This window comes from Fundulus heteroclitus, chromosome 7 (genome assembly GCF_011125445.2).
Source record: "Fundulus heteroclitus isolate FHET01 chromosome 7, MU-UCD_Fhet_4.1, whole genome shotgun sequence".
NCBI lineage: Eukaryota > Metazoa > Chordata > Actinopteri > Cyprinodontiformes > Fundulidae > Fundulus > Fundulus heteroclitus.
Genome location: NC_046367.1, coordinates 13,435,775 through 13,462,674, shown reverse-complemented (window position 1 = coordinate 13,462,674; position 26,900 = coordinate 13,435,775). Strand labels below are relative to the sequence as shown.

The 26,900-nt window shown below is 38.7% G+C and overlaps 1 protein-coding gene across 1 annotated transcript; it reads left to right on the top strand.

Moving 5' to 3' along the window:
* Positions 1-1,532: 1,532 nt before the first annotated feature.
* On the top strand, positions 1,533-26,057 carry LOC118563818 (interleukin-1 receptor-like 1). The gene is made up of 12 exons (XM_036139744.1): positions 1,533-1,742; positions 6,406-6,472; positions 7,108-7,354; positions 10,194-10,377; positions 10,720-10,870; positions 15,543-15,605; positions 18,631-18,757; positions 19,061-19,200; positions 19,647-19,784; positions 21,256-21,420; positions 23,445-23,581; positions 25,446-26,057. The coding sequence occupies exons 2-12, from the start codon at positions 6,409-6,411 to the stop codon at positions 25,692-25,694; spliced, it is 1,665 nt and encodes a 554-aa protein (XP_035995637.1). The 5' UTR covers positions 1,533-1,742; positions 6,406-6,408; the 3' UTR covers positions 25,695-26,057.
* Positions 26,058-26,900: the final 843 nt, after the last annotated feature.

Sequence of the window (26,900 nt, the reverse complement as noted above, 5' to 3'; positions counted from 1 at the left end):
CTTCGTTAACATGACACAAAGAGGATTGCAAATGTCCAGATACACGTGGAAAGAGTTATCAGGAGGCTCAGAGTTTTTACAGTAATCTCCCAGACTGTAACCATTAACTTGGTATTTAAAATAGCGCGTTACTCTTTGAGTTTAAAAAAAAACCTAATAGTGAATCGTGGGGAGATTCCTGGTTGGTCGCCCGCGTTTATCAGCCAAGTTACTGGAAGCGAGGGAATAAACGCTGACAGGTGACGTGGCCACAGGTAGAAATAACTCATTAACTGCAGGAGCAGCGACAGACACACTTACCAAGGGAAGTTGTCAGCTGTTCAATCCGCTGAACTTTCTGACCTGCTGCTTCATAAATCAAAAGAAAACCTTTGACCACGGCTACTTTCATTCATACCATCTGTGGTCAGTTTGAGATGTTCTTCCAAAAGTTAAAATGATTGAACCCCGATAAAACTCAGACTGGCAGAGGTCCGCTTTGCAAAGACCCACCCTACTCTCTTTCTGATTGGCTAATGTCCTGGCTCTGCCAGGTTTCACTGGTTGAAAGCAGTTTCAGTTTAAAAACTTGAAAAAAAATGCTAGACGGAACAATTTGCGCTCATTTTCCAAATGACGGAAATCCGTCGCAGCGACGGAGAACTTTAACCCCTGATTTAGTTACTCTAATATTAAATAATTTTCACACAAATATTTTCTGAAAATAGTTTTGGGCCCCCTCTCCGTCCTGGGCCCGGGACAATTGACCCGTTTGTCCCCCCCTGTCAGCGGGCGTCCTGTCCTTTATCCTCTTCACTTTAATCAAAACTTTAATATTTTTTTTATTTACTTTAATAAACTTTACTTTGATAAACTTTTTTTTTAATTTATTCACCTGGAATGCCAACTTCTTCTTCTGCTTATTTTTCCTCCTCCTCTTTTTCTTCGTCTTAGGAGAGTCAGACTAAAAGCATACTAGCGGCACTATCGTGATAAAGTTATCACGTTTATACAATATAACTATCACATTTATACAATATAATTATCACGTTTATACAATATACTATTATATTTCTACAATATGTTTGTACAATATAATTGTCACGTTTAAACAATATAATTATCACGTTTGTACAATATAAGTAGCAAAAGTTTATATTCTCAAGTGACAGCAATCTTACTGGGCCTCTGCATGCTAAGAGCTTGATTGTTGCTAATGAAGTTGCCAGGAAAACCAATCTAGCATCAGCAGCGGTAATATGGGAATAATATGGAAATAAGAAGGCACTCAATCCACATAGTCAGATGCACTCTGACGAGCACTGGCGGATTCCTTCGCATTGGCAAGCACTTCCAGAAACACAATGCTTTTATTAGATCTATTTATATCAATGGCGTATGATAATTGATTTACGTGTCGTCTATTTTACAAATTGCATCGATATGACCACATGTTTGGCTTGATTATTCCGCACCCAGTAAGGAAACTGCCCTCCCTCACGGGGAGGGCAGAGCGATATATAAGGAGGAGGGGAGAGAATAGTCAGTTGTAAATTACTTCTTCCACAGAGTGATTAAAACAACAGGACCGCATCCAGCGCTGCATTTGCTCCTATTGTTCCGGTTCTTCGCCGTAATATGCTTCTGAGTCAGGGGTTTTCGTCTGTCTAAGCTTTTTTTTTAGCGCACGAGGGGAGTTGATAAAAGTATCCGAGTGCGCGCAAGCAACAGATCTCAGAAGTCCCTTTTCCTGAGCAGTTGAGGTAAGCACGAATTTACTTTAAATTTACGTGCGCTTTTTTTTTTAATTCAAGCGGTACGCTTTTTTTATCCAAGCGGTGCTGTAAGTGTAGGGAAGTTGGTGAGTAATGGGTCCTAAAATAATAAACACCAATTTGAGAATTTGGTTTTCTCTACTGCACTTAGAGAAATGTATTGCTTCAAGTATTAGAATTGTGCTTGAGATACAAATAAAACTTTTGCTCTGTGCTAAGTTAAATTGAAATATTTTATAGATGCTAAAGATTAGAGGAACAAAGTCTTAAATTCACGGAAAACTCTCTCTCTCTCTCTCTCTCTCTCTCTCTCTCTCTCTCTCTCTCCTCCTCTCCCTCTCTCTCTCCTCTCTCTCTCTCTCTCTCTCTCTCTCTCTCTCTCTCTCTCTCTCTCTCTCTCTCTCTCTCTCTCTCTCTCTCTCTCTCTCTCGAACGCTAGTCCAGCATCCTCAATACTAATCCACTTTTCTGCTCAAGGGCCGTAATTGTCAAGTCAAAAGTTGCCAAAAGTAAATAAATAAAATAATAATAATAAAAACCTAAAAATATATATATATTTTTACCTGCTCTTCAAAATATGATACATTTAAATAAAAAAGTTAGACTATCTGTACTGATTTTCCAGTCAGCTTTCAGTGGACCAAAGTCTGCATTTGAGTAAAAGTCTCTGGATAGATGTAGCCTGTTTACTATGAAATAAAAGAGAGTGTAGTTATCAAAAGACTAATGTTTTGTGTTGTTTCTAATGTACAATTGTAAAATTACTTGTCTGTAATAATGTTTCCCTAATTAAAAATAAAAAGTTTCCATCTGCACCAGCCACCTAGCCTCGTGAGACCATCCTGATCTCGCAAGCTTTCAAGGTTTCACTCGCAGATATGCGAAGCAAATCTATCTGGCGGCGTCAGGTTACTGCAAATGGCCCCCGGGCCACACATAGGACACGCCTGGTGAAGACAATTAAAAAAAAACTAATAAAAAAAACTCTGAAGAGTTTTTTCTTTTTTCCAGAGTCTGGTAAGTCTTAGAAAGTCTTTGGATGACTAACTATGTTGAATATGCAGGTAAAATTGTTGGACAGAAAATAAATGAATTCCTATTGGCATGAGCAAATGTTGAAAAGACATTTTTATACAGAAAACTAACCAAACCTTGTCTGTGTCCTCAGAATACAGTAGCTTTCACTCATGGCGGTTTTTAATATGGCCATTGTGGCTCTCCTTCCAGGGCTCCATTCATCCACGTGGTCCATGAGCATTTGGAAAAAATTATTCTAATTATTTAATATAGTTTAGAAATCACAGAGTCTGCACACCATGAAAAAAAAAAACACTACAATGCACTGTGGAAGTGTGTATCTCAATTGTGTGTCACAGAAGTAGTTTCTGTCTCGGCGAACCGGGCAGCCGATCGGGGCGGCACTTTTTTCAATGACACATATGGGGTGGCAAGAGCAGTTAAAAAATAATAATAATAATAATGTGCGCCCCAAAAGCGGTTTTCCATTATCTATCATATCCCTGTGTGAGGAATTGGCGCTCCTTGCAGCTGCAGACGCCCATGAGAAGATGCTGCAGCCCTGCACACTCCACAGGTGCTGACAGGCTGGAGACTAAATGAGACGAGGAAAGGCCAGAGAGAAGGGCAGCTCACCTTTGGGTTTCGGTGAACAGACAGGGAGGCTGCAGGGGTCCACTCTATAGTGCAACTATCTAACGGCATTAGTGACTATGGTCAGCTAAACCACGGTGTGAGGTGGCCATGGAGGTTCAACTGTTTTTTTTCTTCTCTTTTTACCCAATAATACAACGTAGCCGTGATGTGCCACAGGTGGCACAGCTCAACATCAGGCTGAGTCAATATGATATTTTGCAAGATACAGCCTTTAGCAAAAAATAATTTATATATATATATATATATATATATATATATATATATATATATATATATATATAATTTTATTAAGCATTCTTAAATATACATGTAAGTCTTAGTATTTATGTACTTAGTCTTAGACTTCTGTTTTGCATTTCAGTATAAGTCAAGAATACTTCACTATAGCTACTATTGTTAAGCATATGAAATATTGTTTATAAAAAGTAAACTACAAGTACACTGCCTCATTTTGAGTGTGAAATAAGTATACTCATAGTACACTTGAATAAACTACTTTTTGGTAGGGGAAACAGACCCTCATAATTAAAAAAAATGAGCAAGAAAGAAAGTGGACTGAGCTAAAGTGGCGAAGATTCTGGAAAGAAATGAGAAATGAGTGAAGTGGAGAAAATGTCTGCAGGATGATGCACCCTGTGCATAAAATTAGCCAGTTGAGTTTTTACCTCTGTTCTTTAACTGGGACCGCTGGACAAGCCGAGGTCAGCATGATTCCACTCAGCCAGGACAGTAATGGACCGAGTAGCATGACTACAAGTAGGGAGTGTATTTGCTAACCATTACCAAGTACACGGATCAGTACGGATGATCAGTTGGGAACATCCTATCCCTACTGAGATAGGATGATCATCCTATCTCAGATATTATGAGTGTGTTTAGGATGTGTTTAGGGCACACTGAACATTAAAGGTCATCCTATATGTGTATAAATAATTGCTCTGCTTTATCAATTGAAATTAATGTCAATCCATACTGGCTGACCAGGAAAAGAAAGAAATTACAGGAGAGAGTCTGTGTTCAAAAGATAAATATATACTCTATATAGGCTACATCCTGTTTTCCTGTTGTGTTTCTACATTAACTATTGCAAACAGGATTAAAGCGGAGGCAACCAGACTTTCGTTCAGTTCTTTCTGAAGATGTTTCGACAGGAGTCTTTGTCAGTTCTGGTGGCTCGCACTTCAGCAACCTGCAGTCGGTGCACTGATAGGTAGGCCCATCTTCCTAGGTGCATTCTAAGTCAAATGCACATCAATAACCCACCCGCCACTGTCCTGGGTCATTAGAAGCTTTTGGTTGGTGTGGGTGGAGTACTTGGTCAGCTGAATGATGACATGATACATTGTGTAATCTCTTTAGATTGTGTTGGATGTCTGAGCTTTAAACACTGGGGAGTTGGAAGCGTAATCCTCCCCAGTCTCAGTTTTGAGACTCCCATCTTCCTCAATGTGTAGGTGTCAAAACGTTTTTTGAAACAACTGAACGAAAGTCTAGTTGCCTCCTATTTAAGCCTGTTTGCCGATGCGGTGAACGTGGATAACTGAGAATTCGCGCAGCCATACATTAACTATTTTTTACAAGCGCAAGAAAAACAGAAGGTAGTTGACTAATTCCCTTACTGTGTTTGTATGTTTAGTGCTTTCCTTATTTTGTTTTGTTTATTGTAACACTGTGCATTCTATAATGTTTATTATTGATGCTGTTAGTTGTAGTTAGTGCTAGTGGTAGCTGTAACCATTATGAAATTTCTAATAATTTATATAGGTGATTAGCCATAACTTACAATCAAGTGTAACACACAGTTTGTAATCTGACCAATCAAATTGCACAAGCTGCAGATCAATGGGAATGCTTTATTTTCTATGATATATTTGTTAGATATGAGAGCACACAGAGCAGGCATGAATGCAGGGGTTTGATCTGACTTTGAATCAAACAACCAACCACAAAATGTGAATCTATTATCATCAACAATGCTGGGCTGGGGAAGGGGGGTATAAAGGGGGAAAAGCCATTTTCAGGGGGATCTTAAGCCTCAATAAATCCATGGATCTGATACAGCGCATCTGGGTTTAGGAAGCTGAAGTGTCCTTTTTCTTTTTTTTCCTGCAGCCGAGGTTCATGGTTTAAAAATAATAAAGTTATGTTTCAGTTTGACCCATTCTGTTTATAGTGGTCCCTAATATTAATGTCGTCACTCTTCAGTTATTCTAGACTTCCTCAGAAAAAAACCTTCTCATCTCAATCACTGAAGGAAATCAATCAAAACTCCTCTCCAGTCAGCTCGGTTTGACCTCAGTCCTCAGCAGACCCGAAGGAACCCAGTCTGGCCCTGAAAAAAACTGCTCCTGAAACTAGAAAGTGAGCAGAGTGGTGCAGTGCACGGCCAATAAGAGCCCATGGAACTAGACCTTATAACAATATCTGTATTTGAAGACTGACAACTAAACAGTTCTGTACCCACTAACAAATATAATGAACTACACATTTTTTTGTCTAAATTTACCTCACTTTGTCACTTTTTCAAAACAGCAGGTAAAAATTTAAAACCACTTTCACAATCAAAACTTTAGACAAAATTGAAACTGCAACAAAATGAGAAATCACCTGCACCATTTAAAACTGGCAGTTGAAACTACTCTGGTAATAAGATTACTGTATTAATACTGTAGTGAAAGCCTGACTCTGAGTTTCTTGATACAACACCGTGGTTTTATTGTACTGACAGCTTCAAAGAAAAGAAAAGTGTTTTTTGATAATGTTCTAGATAAATGTAATTTTTAACTGTAATCCTCTGCTGAAACAGCTTCTTGATGATGTTTCCAGTGTCCCTGCTGTCGTTGTCCCCTGAGAAAATCTACCTGCAAGAAAGAGGAAAAATAAGATTATTTAAATTGCATATGCGAGAAACAGAGAAGAATTGCAATAAATGCAAAACAGCATGGTTAAGTTGAGAATGTGCTTTGTCTTTTTTCAGCTAATGGATGTCTCCAGGCTTCTTATGGTCCTCGTCGTGGTGATATCCACACTTGGAGGGAAATCAGGTAGTCTGCATACAAAGAACATAAATGAAGGAAAGTTTATTAAAGTATGACTGCAAATAAAAGTTATTAGCTTTCGTCATCAATCAACTCACTCGAATGACGGCAGTATTACATGCATGATGGAAGAAGTAAAAGTTGAATGTGATGTGACCAAAGAACTTATGTTTTGTAGTGAGAGGTGCAGTGCATTATGCAAACATGCACACCAGAGAGCACATTAAAAGGAAACAGATCAAAGCCCCAAAGTGACTCAATTTACAAATGACAGAGAAATAATACTATTTTGTGAATAATGTACACAAACCTTTAACCACCTTCAAACTGGTGGTCAACTCGGAGGTCAAATTGTAACCTGTTTGCAAACAGGCTGTGTTTACCCTTGTTTGCTGTTGCAATGATAACTGAGAATTTGCCCAGGTATGTAAATTATTCCACTTCTCTTGACAAATCCTAATTAAACGAGGAGGAAAAATATTGTTTGTAGAACCTTTTTGGAATCAAACATCAAGGAGGGCTTCAAAGTGGCAACCCCACAAAATAAACAATTCACTTTTTGATTCATTTCCATTAACTATATCTTGAAGTTTTGAATGTAATAGCTTTTTAGAATTAATCCTCTTCTCCCTAATTTTCAGAAGCATCAAATTCTACATGCATTCATCTTGACCAAGATCGCTATAAACTTATTAAAGGTGAAGCATTTTACTATGTGCCCACCATTATGGAGGATGTCAACCTGCCTGATGAAAATATTACATGGTACAAAAATGGGCCTGATTATAAGAATATTACCACGGATGAGGCCCAGAGGATACATTACCATGGTGGGGCACTCCTTCTCTTAAACATCAGTGATGAGGATTCTGGTTATTATACTGCCAGGTAAGAACATTTTTCTGTTACAAAAGGCCTTAGTTCACCAAGTTCTTATACTGATGATGATAATAATAATAATAATAATAATAATAATAATAATAATAATAATAATAATAATAATAATAATACTTTATTCCAATTAAATTCATCCTTTGTTTAACATTCTGGGGCTGATGATCTTGCTCAAGAATGCCCCCCCCCCCCCATTGTTACGAAACAAGCGTGGCATAGTAATATCATACAAACCACAGTGAAAACTTAGTCTGTTGTGCAAAGAGAACACAGATCTGAGATCAGGTTAATGCTGCAAGTTATTAAACCATACCCCTTTGGTTTCACAACTCCACCACCATGTTCTGAAAGCAGACACAGGCGTGTTTTTGCCAGATTGATATGTGTGATTTGAATTTATTTCACACAAAATGATTGTGTTTTAGTGTCGAAAATCTTCCTATTCCTTGGTTTGGTAGCCCCCTTAGCTATGCTAATTACTTCAGTTGGTACGGTTGTGTAATGGATTCTCTAGTGTTGGATTTGATGGGCACCAACAATTGCTTCTTTCTAGTTATTTGGTGATGTCTTTCCTTTATAGCATTGTTTTACATGTACCTGAATTGCCTGGATTTAAGTCTATTCCTGATTATCTATTTAATTATTGTATGATATTAGCGCTGGGCTGCAAAACATGCTCTTAGACCCCTCTCAGATTAAGACTATACAATCTTTGAAAGGATTCAAAACATGGATAATTTTGCACGGTTTTGGAGAGGTCATCTCATAACAAGGCTACAATCCCATCACACCTAAACTGGGTCAGTGGCACTCAAATTAAATAATTAGAATGCACTGCTATGCACAGTGTCTATAGGCATGTATGGTTGGTGATTACATGCCTATAGACACTGTGTGGTTGTGGGGTAAAATCATTCACCCCACAACCACGATGAACAATCCATACTGTCCATATTTAGTGGTGAGTAGGAAGTGGGAAAAATAGCAAAACACCTCTGTGGGGGCTCTTAGTGTCACACCATGTTGCTGAAATGCACCCAATGAGGGGGCGCTCATTGTGCAGTTCTCCTATGTCTTCCTTTGTGTCTTGTAAGTTCTCAGTTTCTTCATTAAAACATTTAACTCATTATACTTCTGTTTTGATCCGATTACCATTTGGGTCTGCAACGACCTCACGTCTTCACAGATGTAGCAGGTTATTAGTATAATTGAGTGATTTAACTTTAACAGGGAATCGAGTCAGTGAATATAGAAAAACCTGTATGAAAAACAATTTCTTAGGAAAGCTATTAAGTAAATCAGGAAGGACTAAAAACGCTGTGCACCTACAGTGCATGTTGTTAGCTACGTTAGCATACAATGGTCAAAATAGCATACTAAGCTCCAGGAATTTTTTTGGAGTGAACAACCACCAGTAATTACATCTTGGTTTGTCAACCAAAGCAAGAAAAAGAATAAATACCATAAAATTACAAAACACTTCCGTGTGTCATCAGTGTCATCATGCTTATAACATGATATTTTTGGAGATTGCTCCAAGAGGTTAACATTTTTCGCTGCATGCTATTCAAAGTATTGCATTGAAGTCAGCATTAAAAAAAACTTCAGTTACAACCTTTATTTCTACATCTACATGATAAACTGATAAAAATAGGGGAAGTGTTTCCTCCTCCACATCAAGACACGAAGTGATAGTGGGAGTGCAGAAACCTCCTGCCAATATGGGGGAAATTCTAGAGATTGTGTTATCCATGACAGTAACATTGTATTGGTAAACATCCTAATGCCATTCCAAGAGAGCCCTGCCAGACGATGATGAAATATGGTTAAGAATACCACAAGAATTTGCTGGAGAGTTTTAAAGCTTGGTGTAAGTGCAAGACAAACCAAGGACACACAGTGTCATAGAACAGCAAATATAAGTCAAAAATGTATAATATGATTGAATTTGACTTTGTAAAGTGCCTTGAGATGACATGTTTCATGAATTGGCGCTATATAAATAAAATTGAATTGAATTGAATTGAATCTCTATGTGGTAAGCAAATACATTTTGCAGCATCATGAATGCCTTCCTATTGTACAATATTTTTTAGGTTAAAATCATCGTCCATTATAATCACGCTTTCTGTAATAGTCATTGTTATTTAGATTTCCATACATACTCAAACATATTTGAAGGTTTTCCTGTCATGTTGTTTAAACACTGTTAGTCCACAAACCAATATTAAGTCATACATTTTGTCAGGCAATCTGCTCCCAAAGTAAACCTGCAAATCAACAACTAAACAGACATTGTGGTCCTAGCTTGCCAGTTGATTAAAAACACTGTAACCCGTACAGTGATTGGGCAGGGTTCAGCTGTCTTCCTATGCCATTATATTCTGTGTAAGCAACCAGAAATGGTTCTAAATTGCGGAATCCGGTTTTCTTACAAGTGAGGGGAAGGTACAAAAGCCTTGTTTTAGCTAGCTGACTGGGAGTCAGCAAATAGTTGGAGAGAAGTAGTGCTACATTACTCAATTCCTAAAACAAGCAACTCTGGACCCGCTGGCATCATCTCTGCTGCAATGTAATATACAATTTTTGATCTATTGTTAGATTAACTGTTAACACATTGGAGGACTTTTATCTCAGTAACCTCAGAATGTTTATTTATCTATTCTATCGTGGTTGTATTTCTAAGCCCCAAAATACTTTTCCTATTTGAAGTTTGAGATCAGAATCAGCTTCATTTGGAAGGGTTGTGTATATATACGAAGAATTTGACTGGATTGTACAATGCTCACGACGTGCTTACTTATATAATAGCTGTGAATTGTCTCTCCTGCAGGCACATAACCCCGTCAGATGAATGTTTCTACTATCCTGTAAGATTTGAGGTCTTCAGTGAAAACAGTCGAGAGAATTTAACCTATGGAAGAATCAAAAATTCTTACCAGAACAAACTAATTCTCTGTCCAAGACCTGTTGAAGACACGTGCATCACTTTTAAGGGGAACTTCTCTTGGTTAAAGGTATGGGCGAATCTGAATATACCACATGCAAGTATGAGATATTAGTGTACAGAATATTCAAATGAAGTTGCTTTGGTGACATTGCTGACAACTGTAATTTCCCTCTGGGAATATTAAAGTATTTCTGATATTGATTCCGATTGCTGCACCACTATTGCGAAGGGTCTAAAGATAGTTTAGTGGCGCTTCTTTTCTGTTTGCAAGAGATGTGTATTTACTAAGAATGTTTTCATCTGTGAAAAGATATGCTGAGAACAGACAATTTAAAACAATCTGACAAGCAGAGTATTATTTTTCTACATTATTCCAACCTTTCTGAGGTCTGTCACCGTTTTGCTCCAGGGCAACAATCTTCTTCCTGGCAAACATGAAGCTCGCCTGAGGTTAGAAAACGCATCAAAACACGATGAGGGCATCTACACCTGCATATGTACCTGGACACACAATAACAAGGTGTACAACTCTTCTGGTTCCTGGAGACTTATTGTTCCGGGTGAGTGTTTTCAGATTGTTGGGTATTAAGATCAAAGGAGGAATATATAGTGTATAGTGTACAAAATGCTTTTGCCCCCTCAGAGATTGCTTCTGTTATTGCTTCTTTGTCACATGTAAATTTTTCATCATACAGATTTCAGACAAAGACTATCTGAGTGCATATGAGAAGCAGTTTTCACATGGTGATTCCATCTACAAAGGGAAAAACCAAACCAACCTGATAATGTTTGAAAAAGAAATTTCCCTTTTAACCTAACTGCAACTTGTGTTACCCTTGGTGGCAAAAACATCAAATCCATTAAGCATTTGAAACTACTAGCAATGACCCTTCAACATTGCTGCAAAGAATTTTTGGTCCATTCTTATGTGCAGATAAAAACAATTGTGCTGTTCTGTTGGAGTGGGCTGCTCACACACACTTTCAGACTTCCTTAGCGAACCCAAACATTAGGGTACGGAAGGCAAAACATTCATCAAATGGGCTTCATAGTTGAGTGGACAGAAGAGCAGAGTGGGAGGTATGAAGTAGGCTTTAATCAAAACAATTCAAAACTTGTATTATTGAACTTTTAGATCCACAGGGGTGGATTTGCTGGTGTGCTTTGAATCCTTATCCTTCTGCATAACCTAAGTGTGCTTAAGTTCAAATACTGATAGCTTAAGTAGTCTCCTTCAGGAGAGTTAAAACTCTCACATAGGTGCGGTTTTAACCTAGTCTCTTTCTTATTGTTGAATCCTGAACACTGATGTGAACAGTCAAATGAGGCCTGCCGTGTTTTCAGTGCTGGTTTGGGTTCGTTCCCTGGGAATATTCACCACTGATCTGTGTTTTCTTCAGTTTTGGACAACAACTCTCAATCGGTTTACTGGAGTTCTTATAAATATCAGTGATTTTGTGTCTTTTCTATTCTATATATTCTTACATTTCTTTTGATGAGATGCTTTTTTACATTTTTTTAGTGTACTTCAGGGTCCATTTAAACAATCTTAATTCTACTGTTTTGGCAGAATTTAAGGCCGTGGCTATTAAAAGTGTATGGAGGACCAAGTCTTCCATATCTAAAAATAAATACAGAAATAAATAAATGCTCAATAAATAAATAAGCATACAATTAATTGCCACCAAATTAATAAATGTAGGTAGAAATTAAATTATACAGTGAGACATAAATGTATATATCTCTTTTAATTAGCTTATTCTTTTATTCGCCTTTGTAATAATTACCTTATTTATTTATTGTGCGTTATAATCTTCAACTTTATTTATTAATTACTTATATTTTTTAAGTATTTATTTTTGTGCATGTTATAATATTTTTGTCTGTTTTATTCTTCCTTTGTATTTTTTTACCCTATATATTTCTGTGATGCTATTTATTTCTGCCTGTCGTTTTTACATTTCTGCCTGTCCTTTTTACATTTCTGTATGCATTTCTGCCTCATTATGCAAATGAGGAGGGGCTGTGTCTTAAGGGCTCAACTTCTTCCCATTGGTTGGTTAGCATTTTACTGCATCGGTCAATCTACATGGCTTTTCCCCGCACTAAAGCTTAAGTAATGCCAAACTCAGCAGTCAGACGTTCAGTGTCCAACCTCTTAAGGAAAGCTGCTAATAGACCGGAAGAATTAGAACGCTGTACATTTGGGATCTGAATGTTTTTTTATGGTTTCAGATTCGGTTTTTCCAGATCAGTAACTCATCGGCGGATGATTTTTTCTACAAAACAGACACCTCTCCGCAACCACAGCAAGGGAGACACTGAGCTACAACCGTAGTTTCCTCAGAACGAGTCTCCCATCGCGCTGGGTGAATTACATTAGACCCTATGCAGAGCTCGCTTGATAAGAAAATACTGTAGTTGATTATAAAAGTCCTGTTGACTCCACGGAGTCAACGGGATCTAGCTCATGGTTGATCCGGTTGAGGGGCTCCGATTTCGGCCAGCGTCTCTCAGCTGCTCCCTCCTCCCACACGCGGTGGTGCAGTTAGAGACCGTCAAAAAACTTTTGAACCAAGCTCTCTTGAGAAATAAAAATCAATAAATGTATTATCTTGTGACCAGCTAAGATAGAGTAATATAAATTGATGCCAATAGATAAAAATCTGTAAGGCACACTTGTTTTTATTAATTTTTAAGCTATTTTCAATTTTCAAGACAAAAATTTGGACTTTTCTTCAATAGCTTCCAGGTCATGTGACCCACTCACTCAAATTCTTTGTGAAATTGTTCTACTACTTCAGCCAACTATTGTCTTTGAATAAATCTTAAAAATTGAAAATAGCTTAAAATGGAATAAAAACAAGGGTGCCTTACAGATGTTATTCAGTGGCATGATTTTATATTAGTTTTGTCATAGGTGGTCACAAAATACGGAATTTATTGATTTTTGTTTCTCAAGAGTGCTTGATTCAAAGGTTTTTTGGCGGTCCCTAAATGCACCACGCGTGTGGGAGGAGGGAGCAGCTGAGAGACGCTGGCCGAAATCGGAGCCCCTCAACCGGATCAACCATGAGCTAGATCCCGTTGACTCTGTGGAGTCAACGGGACTTTTATAATCAACTACAGTATTTTCTTATCAAGCGAGCTCTGCATAGGGTCTAATGTAATTCACCCAGCGCGATGGGAGACTCGTTCTGAGGAAACTACGGTTGTAGCTCAGTGTCTCCCTTGCTGTGGTTGCGGAGAGGTGTCTGTTTTGTAAAAAAAATCATCCGCCGATGAGTTACTGATCTGGAAAAACCGAATCTGAAACCACAGAAAAACATTCAGATCCCAAATGTACAGCGTTCTAATTCTTCCAGTCTATTAGCAGCTTTCCTTAAGAGGTTGGACACTGAACGTCTGACTGCTGAGTTTGGCATTACTTAAGCTTTAGTGCGGGGAAAAGCCATGTAGATTTGACCGATGCAGTAAAATGCTAACCAACCAATGGGAAGAAGTTGAGCCCTTAAGACACAGCCCCTCCTCATTTGCATAATGAGGCAGAAATGCATACAGAAATGTAAAAAGGACAGGCAGAAATGTAAAAACGACAGGCAGAAATAAATAGCATCACAGAAATATATAGGGTAAAAAAATACAAAGGAAGAATAAAACAGACAAAAATATTATAACATGCACAAAAATAAATACTTAAAAAATATAAGTAATTAATAAATAAAGTTGAAGATTATAACGCACAATAAATAAATAAGGTAATTATTACAAAGGCGAATAAAAGAATAAGCTAATTAAAAGAGATATATACATTTATGTCTCACTGTATAATTTAATTTCTACCTACATTTATTAATTTGGTGGCAATTAATTGTATGCTTATTTATTTATTGAGCATTTATTTATTTCTGTATTTATTTTTAGATCTGGAAGACTTGGTCCTCCATAAAAGTGAACTCAGCTTTTTTAAATGTGGATAATCACAGGTCATTTCGGATTTACCAAGACCGGCGTTTATATTTTTACATGTAGTGTCTCATTTTCTCCTGGTTATTACTTCTTCTTCTTTTTCTTGGTTTCTTTCTCATCCCTCTCGCTGGGCAAAGAGTATGGACAGGCCTCCATTTCAACAGAAAATGGCAAATAGAATGATCTTGTAATTAACAGAAACGGAGAACCCAGAATTCAGCCAGACAAAGCAAGTGACGTTAAAAGACCGTTTATTAAAGGGCAGGCAGTGGGTCAGAACTGAGATGACTGATGGCAGAGTCAGGGCACAGATACAGGTCCGATAACAGGCAGGCAATCAGGTCCGAAAGCAGAGAGCTTACTTGGAGCACAGCGGTAGCAGGAATACCAGCACCAAAGCACAGAGCTTTTTGGAGGCAGGCAGGACAAGGAAAGGATGAGGTGAGCAGTAATGAGCAGTAATGAGCAGACAAACCGACAGGGAAGGGCTGACTGAGGGAGGTTTAAATAGTAACGCTGACAGGTGGATTGAGTCCTGGCTTGATTAAGGATGAAACAGATGAGTGGAGCATGGGATCTGGAGCTGGATGAATGAAAGGTGGCAAAAGCAATGGGAGGAAGAGAGGAAAGGACGGTGGTTTTACATGATTCAGAGGAGAGGGAGAAATGAGATGTGCAGGGAGGAACAGAAGAGAAGAAACAATTATATCAAGACTTAAATTTGGGCACAGAGGATTAAACAGTACATTATTCAAAATAGGTAAGCATAACACTGGCAGATGTGAATACTGTGAGCAACAAGAGACAATCGAACACGTCATGGTACACTGTAAGAAGTATGAAAAAGAAAGGAGGGAAATGGTTCAAAATGGAAAAATGGAAAGAATACACTTTGATTTAATAGAAATAATTAGAAAAAACTCAAAAGATAAGTGTTAGGTAATTATTTTTCATTATCTTAGATTAATTAATGTAATTGAGAGGATTTGAATCTTATTTTGGTTTTGTTGGTTTTTTTATTTGGTTGTGACTTGTTTTGTTTAGTATAAATAAGTAGTAGTCATTCTGACTACACACTCCATACCAGTTCGTTGCGTGCCAAAGAATTTGTCATCTTGGGAAAGACCTTAAAGGGTTTCAGCTGGAACAAATTTTTGCTGATTTCATATATATATATATGCAGTTTTTGTTGTGAGTGTAAGTGTGCCTACTGCCTTATATAAGACAGTACAAGAAAAATGATGCATCTTTGCTTTCATGCAGACCAAATTGTCTATAAGGTGGAAATTGTCTCTCCAACCAACAAGGAGCAGTTGGTTGATGAAGGTAAGAAAACTGCCAAAACCATTAACAGACTATAAACCTCATTAAAGGTCCTACCAGTACTCATGTTGAGTTCAGGTCTGAGTTGCTATGCTATAAAAAAACATTGGCAGTAAAAATATACAAATTAAAAACAGAGTGAAGGTTCTGATTTGATGAATTTTTTACTTTGTTTTTCATTTATTGCTTTCATGTTTAAATGGCATCCTGGTTCTCCTCTGTACTCAAAATAGATTAAAATGAATTTCTAATCACTGCATTGATAGTCTCTCAGTGTGGGTGTGTTTTTTTTTTTCCTTCTTTGGACGCATACTCATCGTATTTCGCTTATCCAGGACCAGGTCATGGGGGCAACAGACACAGCAGAAAGTCCTCCCTCTTCCCAGATACCTCCCCCAGCTCCTCTGGGGAAAGTCAGAGCAATTCCCTGACCAGGCGGGAGACATATTATCTCCAGCATGTCCTGTGCCACCCCCTGGCCCTCTGAGGGAGGTATACAGGGGGTATTTGGAACAAATGCCCGAGCTGCCTCATCTGTGAATGCTCTCTATGTGAAGGAGCTCCTGGCCCCTCTCTGAAGACCAAGCTCCTTATCCTATCTCAAAGGGAGTGCCTGGCCGCCCTACAGAGGAAGCTCATTTCAGCTACATGGCATTTCAACTGGGCAAACTTGCATGAACAATAGAGCAACCCCCATAGAGTGTATAAAGCTGGAGTGGTGTTCCATGGCTGGGACAAAAAGTCACACTCCATTTCTGAAGCCTAGTTTCAGTTAGCCTATGCCACTACCATGGCATAGGCTAACTGGGGAGGCTGAGAAGTGTGATACCCCTGCATTTGGAGCACACTGTCCAGTCTCACTTCTTTTACGGTTGTACCACCACCTCGGCCTGTCAGTTCAGGGGCACTGTGACCTCTGTTGAAGAGGCGTGTCGGCCTCAATAGCTCCACAACATTCAGGGACTTCACAAAGGGCAGATCTAATCTACCCCAAAGCTTTCTGACCACCTTTAGAGTTTGACCTTGCTGATGAGCAGGTCCAACTCCCATGTTCCCAGTCTCTGCTTCCACTAGGGAAGGTGTGTTGGCAGAACTCAGAAGATCCTCAAGGTGCTCCTTTCAACTCCTGACAATGTGCTTCATCAAGGTCAGCCATTCCCCATCCCCACTGTAAACAGTGTTAGCAAAGCAATCTTCCTGAGATGCTGGATGGTTAGTCAGAATCACTTTGAAGCAAACAGATCCTTTGAGTTTTTGTCTGTCCTTTTTCATGGCCTCACTGAACTACTCCCAGGCCTATGTTTTTTCCACAGCAACTACCTGGGCTGCAGCTCATTTAGCCTCACGGTATCTGTTAATTGCCTCAGGAGTCCCACACACCAACCAGACTGTATAGGACTCCTTCTTTTGACAAAATCCCTTACTTTGGTAACCCCTTCACCACCGGGTTCTGGGATTACCGCCATGACAGGCACTACAGACATTACGGCCACAGCTACGGGCAGCAATTGACAACAAAGACAAAGAGCATTATCCACTCGGACTCTTTGTCCCCAGCCTCCCCTAGAATCTGGGATAAGGTTTTGTGGAAGTGGGAGTTAAATATGTCCCTGACTGAGGGCTCTGCCAGACATTCCCAGCAAACTCTTGCTCCACACTTGGACCTGCCGAGTCTGTCTGGCTTCCTCCTCTCTAACTAGATTTCATTATCTACCTGGTGGTGATTGGTGGACAGCTCAGCTTTTCCCTTTACCAGAATGTCCAAGACATGTGGCTGACGGTCAGCAGACATATCAATCGTTGACCTTCCAGCCTAGGGTGTGCTGGTGCCACATGCACTGATCAATGCCCTTACAGTTGAACATGGTGTTTGTTATGGATAAACACCATGTTCCTGCCAATCAAACCCCTCCAGTTGTGAATGTTTTATCCCACATGGGTGTTAAAGTACCTCAGGAGAATGACAGAGTGCCAGAGAATGGCAAAAGCCAGCACACCCACAAGGGACACCAAGAAGACCAGGTTCTCTGCATAGCTGCTTGGCCCTTGAGCTAAAACAACAGCAGCCATAGCCCTCTCCTGACCTCTCCTGAGTGCAGGTATGCGACCTTCTCATTCACCAGAGTAAACCCCAACATGAGACAGCTGATCACCTTATGTGTCAGGGGATTGGGTAATCATGGTCTCTACCTTTAACCACTGCCTAATCATCTTTGCACCAGTCCCTCATGGTTGACCCTGCAGGTGGTGGGCCCTCTGGGGGATGGTCTAGTGTTGCTTGTTCAGGGCTCCCACAAGTTGAAACCTGGCCACCAGGTGTTAGCCAATGAGCTCCAACTTCAGGCTCTGGACAGCATAGCTCGTGGGATCATCCAAGTACTCAAATATCTCCATTACATTATGGTGGCAGTTCAAAGAGGCGCTTTTTGAGCTTTATTTGTGTTCTTTCTACATTTATTAAAATTAGGTCTTTATGCAAACATGCAGCATTGGGTTCTTTCAATATGTAAAGTCAATAAAAAAAACAAATCACCATTAATCACAAATGTAACAATAATTAGTTAACTCTTATTTTTCTTCACAATACATGTAGTATGTAAAATATAGACTAAGCAAAGATACAGTTTTACTTAAAGTAATAGATAAACAGCATTTTAATTATACAATTAATAATTGATATATTGTTTGATTCACTATAATGTACAGCAAAGTGGTTGAGACAAGATGTAGTACTATGAATATATTTCCGTAGCAACATGTTGCCCTACTGTCTGGTTCACTGTATTGCAGCATGAAACCCTACAGAACCTTCACGCTCAGACTTGGAGGAGGGCCCCTTCAAAAAAGTTTCCCTCAGGCCTCAAAATCCACCACTATTTTTAATATTTCCTTTCTTCACTCACACACTATATGCAAACACATTTTCACTAAAAAACACTTCAGTAGATATGAAACATGTTGGTGATACATGCACACACCATTAATGGAGAATATATTTTCATATAATAACCCTTTATTGGTTTGACAGGCGACAGCATCAAGCTGAACTGCACTGTTTACTGTGGGATTAATGCAAAAAGAGACTGCATGGCAATCTGGAGAATTAATGGATCATCAGTAAACCAGATGGAAGGATATAATGAAACCACAACATTGTAAGTATAAAATGTATATTTACTGTTTTAGTTTAAACTTAGATAAAAAGTCTGAATATGCACTTTTCCCTGAAGGGAACCTGTATGCCATTATAACTTTTTATGATATGTTCATATTAGAGAAGTAGAAGAAATGTATTAAATGTCAATTGACTTTAAAATTAATGGCATACCAATTCAGTTAAGACTTAGCATCAAATGTTGAAGGAGCAATTTAACACGTTTTTCTCTGTTTATTCGTTATTGGTGTTTTTATTACTTTATAATGAATCAAACCTTTTTTCATTTCCTAGAGAGATCGAGGAACTTTCGAACAGACACCTACTCCACAGCGATCCTGACCATTGAAAGAGTTTCTGCAAAAGATTTCCATTATGAGTTTAAGTGTCACGGCGTAGGTTATTATGAAACAAACTCTTCAACTTTAACCCTCAAGCAAAGAGGTTAGTGTGGGGAAACCTTTCTTTTTGTTTTCCCAAACCTGCAACTTCTGGCCTACATATAAGAGTTTCAGTAACTTAGGAACCTTGATGTCATGAATACTTTATTTACCCCAAATGGAAATTAATTATTCTTGTGACTCTTATTATCCATATTACATGTAAGAAATATGGATAAAAAAATAATTCATATTTAAATAACTCTGAGTGTTATATTTTCTATATATATTTTTTTTTTCAAATTAACTGGATACTATTTAGTCAGGATAGAAAGCATTTTAGTGAACAAATATGTTTAGCATTTTTTTTTCCGGAATTCTAAAAACCCAATTGCTGGCTTTGACTTTGTGACCCCACATCAGATATTCTCATGTCTTAGCTTTGGGAACAACGAGTTAGATTGGTTCATTATTATTTAATAAATCAATCTATCTGTGTTTTTCTTCCAGAGTCCATCATTCCCCTCATTATTGCAGGAGTGTGTGTGGTTCTGATTGCCGTGTTTACTGCTATGCTAGTGAAATACTTTGCCATTGACCTTGCTCTGTTGCTCAGGCCCTACCTCCCACCAGGAAGACGCAACAAAGGTACAATATATTCAAGGTTTCCTTTTTTCAAAAGCTAAAATATGAGACATTTTATGTGTGTGTATGTTTGTATCATTTGAAGGAGAAGGCTCTGGATTAATTAACTGAATTTGAGCCACGCAGCAATATTTTATTTATTAAATTATCCTAATAGTTTTTATGAGGAAAATTATGTAGTATGTCCAATTAGCCTTCATTCTTTAGTTTGCTTCATAAAGGTCCGACCTAATATCACCCAGCACTCCTTCACTACAATCAAAGGAACAGCGTGTATTTTTATGGAGCGAGATCCTACAGGAGAACAATGTTATGTAAGCCCTAAATGTATGTATACTCCAATACATGAGCTGTGTGTGAGCAGACAACCTATTGTTGCCTTTTTGCTCAAAGTACATTAATTTATAAGTTCAGTCCATTTACCATGTACCATTTGGCTTTGCTAAAATTGCTAATGGTAGCACTTGTTCTCTAATGAGTGTATATAGATTAATACTGAGCCAATTGTGTTTTCTACAGAGCAATATTCTACAGATTTGATTTTGTCTGTTTGTTTGTCTGTTTGTGGGAGTTTTGCATTATCCTGTAACGGTCTATATCAGACCTGGACATTTCCACTGCTTCCCTTCGACTGGCCTGCATGAGTCTGAAGTACAAGTGTAAATCCATTTACTTTGTTTTAGATGCACAAACTACAGTAATTTTTTGCAATGCTTAACACCATTGGTGCACTTATGTGCATCAGGGATAGCTTCAAGAAACTAACAAGGAATGGACTTCTGAACATTTATTTGATGTGTGGAAAATATAAAGCTATGTTTAAGGATAACAATTTGAATCACCATTATGACAGTAAAACACAGAAGTACAGGATTTATACTGATGCAGATGGGGGGGGGGGGCATGACCATCAGAAGATCCCAACAAGGTTTTGTTTTTACAAAGCCCCTTTCTACAAGGACCACAGCACTGAGGACTAGCTTTGTAATATCCCTCAAAATTGCAAAATATAGTTAACCATTCTCTGATGGGGAACTTATGATAGATGTTTGATGGAGCCTGCAGTGCTAATCTGCCCTAAGAAAGAAAATACACATTTTAAATGTGCCTTCTTTAATGCATATTGTAATGAGGCAGGAGAGTTGCTGGGTTTAATTTGCTGTGTTATGTCAGAAAAGATGACTAAACAGTCCATGAAGCAATTCAAGGTCAGAGTGGTTTATGACCGCAGTGACAGTGTAAAACCTTTCCACAGCTCTTGTGAGTCAGACGTAGAAATCACCCTTGGTTACCTGCTGTCTTGTCATTCAAAAAAGATAAAGAATCCAAAAACCAAAACAACATCTTTGAGTCAGAGAGGAATGTATCAACCAAGTTAACAACAACATCCATGTCTCATGAGACCCCCCCCCCCCCCATGAGAATGTTTGCTGAATGGGACTATTTTCAAGACATCTTTGTTTGTGTGCCACAGATACCAGGGTGTATGACGCCTACGTGGTTTACCAGACACAGAGCTTAGACAAGGAGACAGAGGAAAAACTGAACAAATTTGTCACAAAGACTCTGCCCTCAGTCCTTGAAGAGAAGTGTGGGTATCGACTCTTCATCCAGGGGAGAGATGACATACCTGGGGAAGGTCAGCATATTTTCCTGTCTTTTCTTGTTAGGCTTTTAGTGCATGTTTCTCAAGCAGGAAGAGTGAAACAAATGCCATCCATTGCACTGCAGAAAGCTTCGTACCCCTTGAACATTTTGATCATTTGACTGATTATGAAAATGTTACAACCACAAACTTCCAGGAATCGTTATGGTATTGTATGTGACAGAGTAATTCAAAGTAGTTCATGCTTGCAAAGTGGAAGGCGAGGCGAGACAAGGTAAGGTTATTTGTGTTGCACATTTCAATAAAAAGACAATTCAGTGCTGTTCATGAACAGAGCAAACAACAAAACATACAGTGTAAAGTTGATTGCAGTGAAATACCAGCAGCAGGTCAACATAAGAAGGACTACAGAAAACAACTTTCAAGAATTTAAACTTGTGTGGTAGTGTGTGGTATGTGTTCAAATTCAGCATCACTGGGTCAATACCTTGTAGAACCACCTTTCCTCTGTAATAATATGTCTGCACCACCTTTGCTCATTCTTAGTAGGTTAGTGACAAAGGATAGATATTATTTGGGAACACCAATTTTTCAAATCTTGCTACAGGTTCTGAATTAGATTGAGGTGTGGACTTTGACTGGTCCATTGTAATACACGAAAATGCTTTAATCTACCCAGTCTGTTGTAACACTGGCTGTAGGCAGCTTTGGCAAGCTAAACCTGCCCCATTCTCAAATGTTTTGTAGCCTCCAACATTTGTCTTTGAGCACTGTCCTATTTTAAGTTCCATCCGTCTTTTTGACAACTCCAGCTTCCCTGTTCCCGCTGAACAAAAGCTTTCCCTCAACATGCTGTCATTTACATGTTTCAACCTCGTCCGTGCATAGGACCAAGGCACAATGCCACAAGGCTTGTGGTAAACTAAAATCAGGACTTCTTGGAGATTTATTATAACAATTAGCTTATTTATGTAACCTTTCCAATAGTTGTTCTATCAAAGGATTACCCCGTCTAAGGTGTAAATCGCTGCTACTCCTCCACAGTTACAATAGCCTCTTTCACAAAACATTTCAAGGTGGGTGTAGTAGAAGAGCATAAGTAGAGAGAACTCAGCCCATCTCTGTTACAACCATTACACACCGAGCGAAGTAGCCCGGCATCAGCTGACCTACAGAAAGGCAAACCAGCTTTGCAGGTCGAATGAGTGATGTAGTCATGATGTATGGTTCGTATCACCAGCCAGCAGCAGAACCTAGAACGTAAACAAGACTTTGAAAGGTTTTCCAATAAGCAGAGTAGGGAAGTGAGATATATAATTTAAATTTGAAACATTTGCTCGGACAATAGCAACATGTTTACACTGAGTTTGTCTGCTGTTGCTTTGAAAAGAATGTTTTTTGATAGAGATTTTGCACTGCCAGCTTCATTTCCGAAAGCTCCCAGCAGTGCGGGATATCCCATCTCCTTTTGTGGTGTATGATTGGCAGGAGGCAACTCAGGTGGCTCATGTTTGTTATTTATGACAGACTTATTTTGCTTTTGTCAACGAAGCGAATGAACATCTTGGCTGCTAATACCCTCCTTGGCTTGCCTGTCAGTTTACTTGGATGGCCATGTCTTGGTAGATTTACAGTTGTGCCATACCCTTTCCATTTTTAGACAACAAGCTGAACTGTGCTCTGTGAGATGTTCAAAGCTTGGATAATTTATTTGAGATCAAAACCTCTAAATTTCTCCACAACTTTCTCCGTCATCTGTCTGCTGTGTTCCTTGGTCTTGATGATGCTGTTTACTCACGTTCTTTAAAACACACCTCTGAGACCTTGACAGCTGTGATGATATTAAAAGTATACTGCTATTTAATATGTAGGCAACTACTGAAAGCAATGTGTTTTATTTATTGGTTTTTATTCATTTTTTTTTGATGAAAAATGTTTTTTAATGGGGCACAAATACTTTTGCAAAAGGTAGTACAGAGAGACCTATAAGTGTTAGAAGTAGTGCACATCACTGGATGAAAGCACGTGACCTAAGGAGGATTTTTCTGATTGAACAGATCGTGTGGAGCTGGTGGAGAGATGCATCAAGCAGAGCAGGAGGCTGATGGTCATCCTAACACCTGGAACAGAATCCGAGATTATGGGAAATCCCACCTCAGACCAAACCTCGGTCACTGGAGGACTAGACTATCAGGCAAGAGTCTGCAGGGTTTTTTATCTTTTATTATAAAAAATATGAAACTAATAGTCTGCAGGTTAATGGGGGTAGAGTGGGGTGGGATTAATCCAGTTTGTATTGTCCTTGTTTTAATTTAAATCTATTAGATTACTTTGCAAATGGCAAGGCTAGAAATCCCATTGCACCACAACATTTTTATATTAAAAAACAGCTTTGTTGTAGTATCAATAAAAACTAGTGTAAAATAGCAACAGTGGCGTCTCATTTGTACGGAGCCACAGAACTGATATGGGAGAAAAAATAGTCACAGCGTGTGCACCAAATACTAATTTGTTCCAACAAAATATTAATTTGTTCCCATGAAATATACTTGTTCCCACGAAATACTAACTTTGTACCACGAAATTTTAATTTGTTCACACAAATTTCTAATTTGTTTCCACAAATTTCTAATTTGTTTCCACAAAATACTAATTTGTAGCCACAAAATATTAATTTGTTCCCACGAATGTCTAATTTGTTACCACAAAATATTAATTTGTGGTGTATATAGTGAAGTATTGTGCAGTTTATTCTCAGCCTTTGCATATAACAATGTAATAAAAGTACAAGAGCATTCCATTCCTAGAATCCATTTCTGTTAGTGACTCCCAGTATCTCAAAAAACAGGCGGGGAGGTAAAGCCTTCAGTTACTGGGCTTCATAACTGTGGGTCGAGTTCTTTCTATGGTTCAGAGAGTCCAGGCTTAAAACGTCTTTGTATGACAGAGCCATTCTCCCAGCGTAACACATATACCATATGGTTTCAGTTTGTCATATGAGTCTATGTGCCACTCAAAGTTAGCAAAATATTGCCTCGTTCTAAGATGTTTGGCCTGGCGAGCTTGAGAACCAATGTGGTCCAGCAGAGAGAGGAGGGCATCCTCTTTTCTGACACAAATACCATGTTGTACGCACTTAGCATACATCCACCGATAACCGTGGTCCTTTCCAGAGCCTTGCAGTTGGTCAACAATAAAGTCTATCCCAGCATCCAAGTTGTACGTCTGCCGGTGAAGCGACCTGGCTCTTAAAATTCTATAGAAATGCCTCTCACTAATAAGAATTCCATGAAACATTAGACTTCTTAGAATGTCTTTGTAGCTCAACCCCTAGCCTAAAATAAAACCGGATCAGGCTATCTTTGTCCAACACGTTTTGTTCCTCTGAGAAGGTGTGCTGTTCAGGAAGGATGTGTTTAGTGTTTTGTGCACACGTTATATATGTTTTGTGGCCACGAATTAGTATTTCTTGGGAATGAATTAATCTTTTGTGGTAACAAATTAGTATTTTGTGGGAACAAATTAATATTTCATGGGAAGAAATTAATATTTTGTGGGAAAGAATTAGTATTTAAGATAAGATAAGATAGGCTTTGATCTCACATTGGAGAAATTCACTAGCCACATCGGCTCATAAGAGAAGGTGCAAAAGTAGGAAAGGTACATCAGTTATTTACAGTGAAGTTAGTGGGAACAAATTAATATTTTGTGGAAACGAATTAGTATTTAGTGGGAACAAATTTATATTTCATGGGAACAAATTAGTGTTTTGTGGGAACAAATTTATATTTTGTGGGAACAAATTAGTATTTCTTGGGAACAAATTAGTATTTTGTGCGCATGCTGTATCTCTTTTTTCTCCCATATCAGTTCTGGGGCTCCGTACGTTTGAAGCTCTGTAAAGCACAGAGCAAACATGGTCACTTCTGACTTTCATAGACTGCTGGTTAGTTTGGCTCCCAGCACTGCTTAAATAATTATAGAACAAAACTATTACAGAGTACAAGATTTTTTTATTTATTTTATTTAATGTAAATTAAATGCTGCATGTGTTCCAGGTTGGGCTTCACTATGCACTGGTGCAGAGGGAGATGAGTGTGATTCTGATTCAGCTTGGGGAGACCGGGCCACAAGGTTACACACACCTTCCTCCAGGCCTTCAGCATCTAATCCGTAAGAGCGCCCCCATCAGGTGGCCGGAGGGCTCACAGAAAGTCTTCAAATGGAACTCGCGCTTCTGGAAGAAAGTGCAATACCTGATGCCTACCATACCCGCCCAAAAATGTGATTCATCTTTTATCATCTGAAACCGCAGAGCTTTGTGGGGGACACTTTCACACATATATATAAAGCATACATGTTACATTACAGATTAAAGATTATGTAGGCCTTGTAGTTATTTGCCACTCTTCTATGTTCTATGTCAGCTTCATGATGCTTTATTTCACATTTTATTATCATTTCTCTGAGGCTACAGAAAAAGTTTTATTGTGTGATCCTGCATCATATTATGCAATCATACCTGTTTGGTTATGAAGATTATTATTATAATTGTCAATTATAATTCAATAATACATCATTAAAAATCAAAGGATAGTTATGACGAAATTTAATTCAAATGGTTGTGACCACTGCGACAGACTGGCACCTTTCCAGGGTGTACCCCGCCTCTCGCCCGTTGAATGCTGGAGATAGAAACCAGCACCCCTCGCAACCCCAACAGGTATAAGCATGACGGAGAATGGATGGATGGATGGATGGATGGATGGATGGATGGATGGATGGATGGATGGATGGATGGATGGATGGTTGTGATCAAGGGCTATGAGCCTGTAATGATTAGCACTAACAATTGGTTAATTGATTAGCAATTATGAACTTATTTATACCGGAAAAGGTTTATTTAACCAGTTACTGACTGGCTAGACTAGTCCAGAATACGTTGATAACCATCCATCCATCCATCCGTTTTCTTACCCGCTTAATCCCTCATGGGGTCGCGGACGTTGATAACTTTACTTATAATTGCAACTTGGGTTTTAATCCTACTACTTACTCCTTCACCACAAGCCAATAAAAATGTTTCAGTTTATTCAGTTATTAACTCAAAAAGATATAATTCGATAACTCTTAGAGACCATTCAATTTCTGACTCAAAATAATCACAAAAATCTACGATTTCACAAGCTGCTATTTATTAAACTGATAATTCCCTGTTACACCAATTATTTTGCTTAATAACACACTAGAAAACACTACTCAATAGAACATAAAAAAACAAATGAAAATAAAGTAGGGTGACCAAACGTCCGTATTTCCCGGGACATGTCCGTATTTCACGTCCTGTCCCGGGCGTCCCGGGTTTTTTTTAGAAAGTGAGGAAATGTCCTGTTTTTTAAATTACCTTCATTGGACCATTAAATTGACAGACACTAGGGCACTGCGCTGCGTGTGACGTAATCCCTGAGCCGCGTCAGTGCGGGCAGCCCTGTTCTTAATCAGAAGATAGATAG

Bases quoted from the DNA above. Each gene is read 5' to 3' on its own strand.
- LOC118563818 (XM_036139744.1), top strand. From the start codon at position 6,409: ATGGATGTCTCCAGGCTTCTTATGGTCCTCGTCGTGGTGATATCCACA. The intron at 10,378-10,719 runs GTATGGGCGAAT...GTTTTGCTCCAG, and splicing joins GGAACTTCTCTTGGTTAAAG to GGCAACAATCTTCTTCCTGG. The intron at 10,871-15,542 runs GTGAGTGTTTTC...GCTTTCATGCAG, and splicing joins CTGGAGACTTATTGTTCCGG to ACCAAATTGTCTATAAGGTG.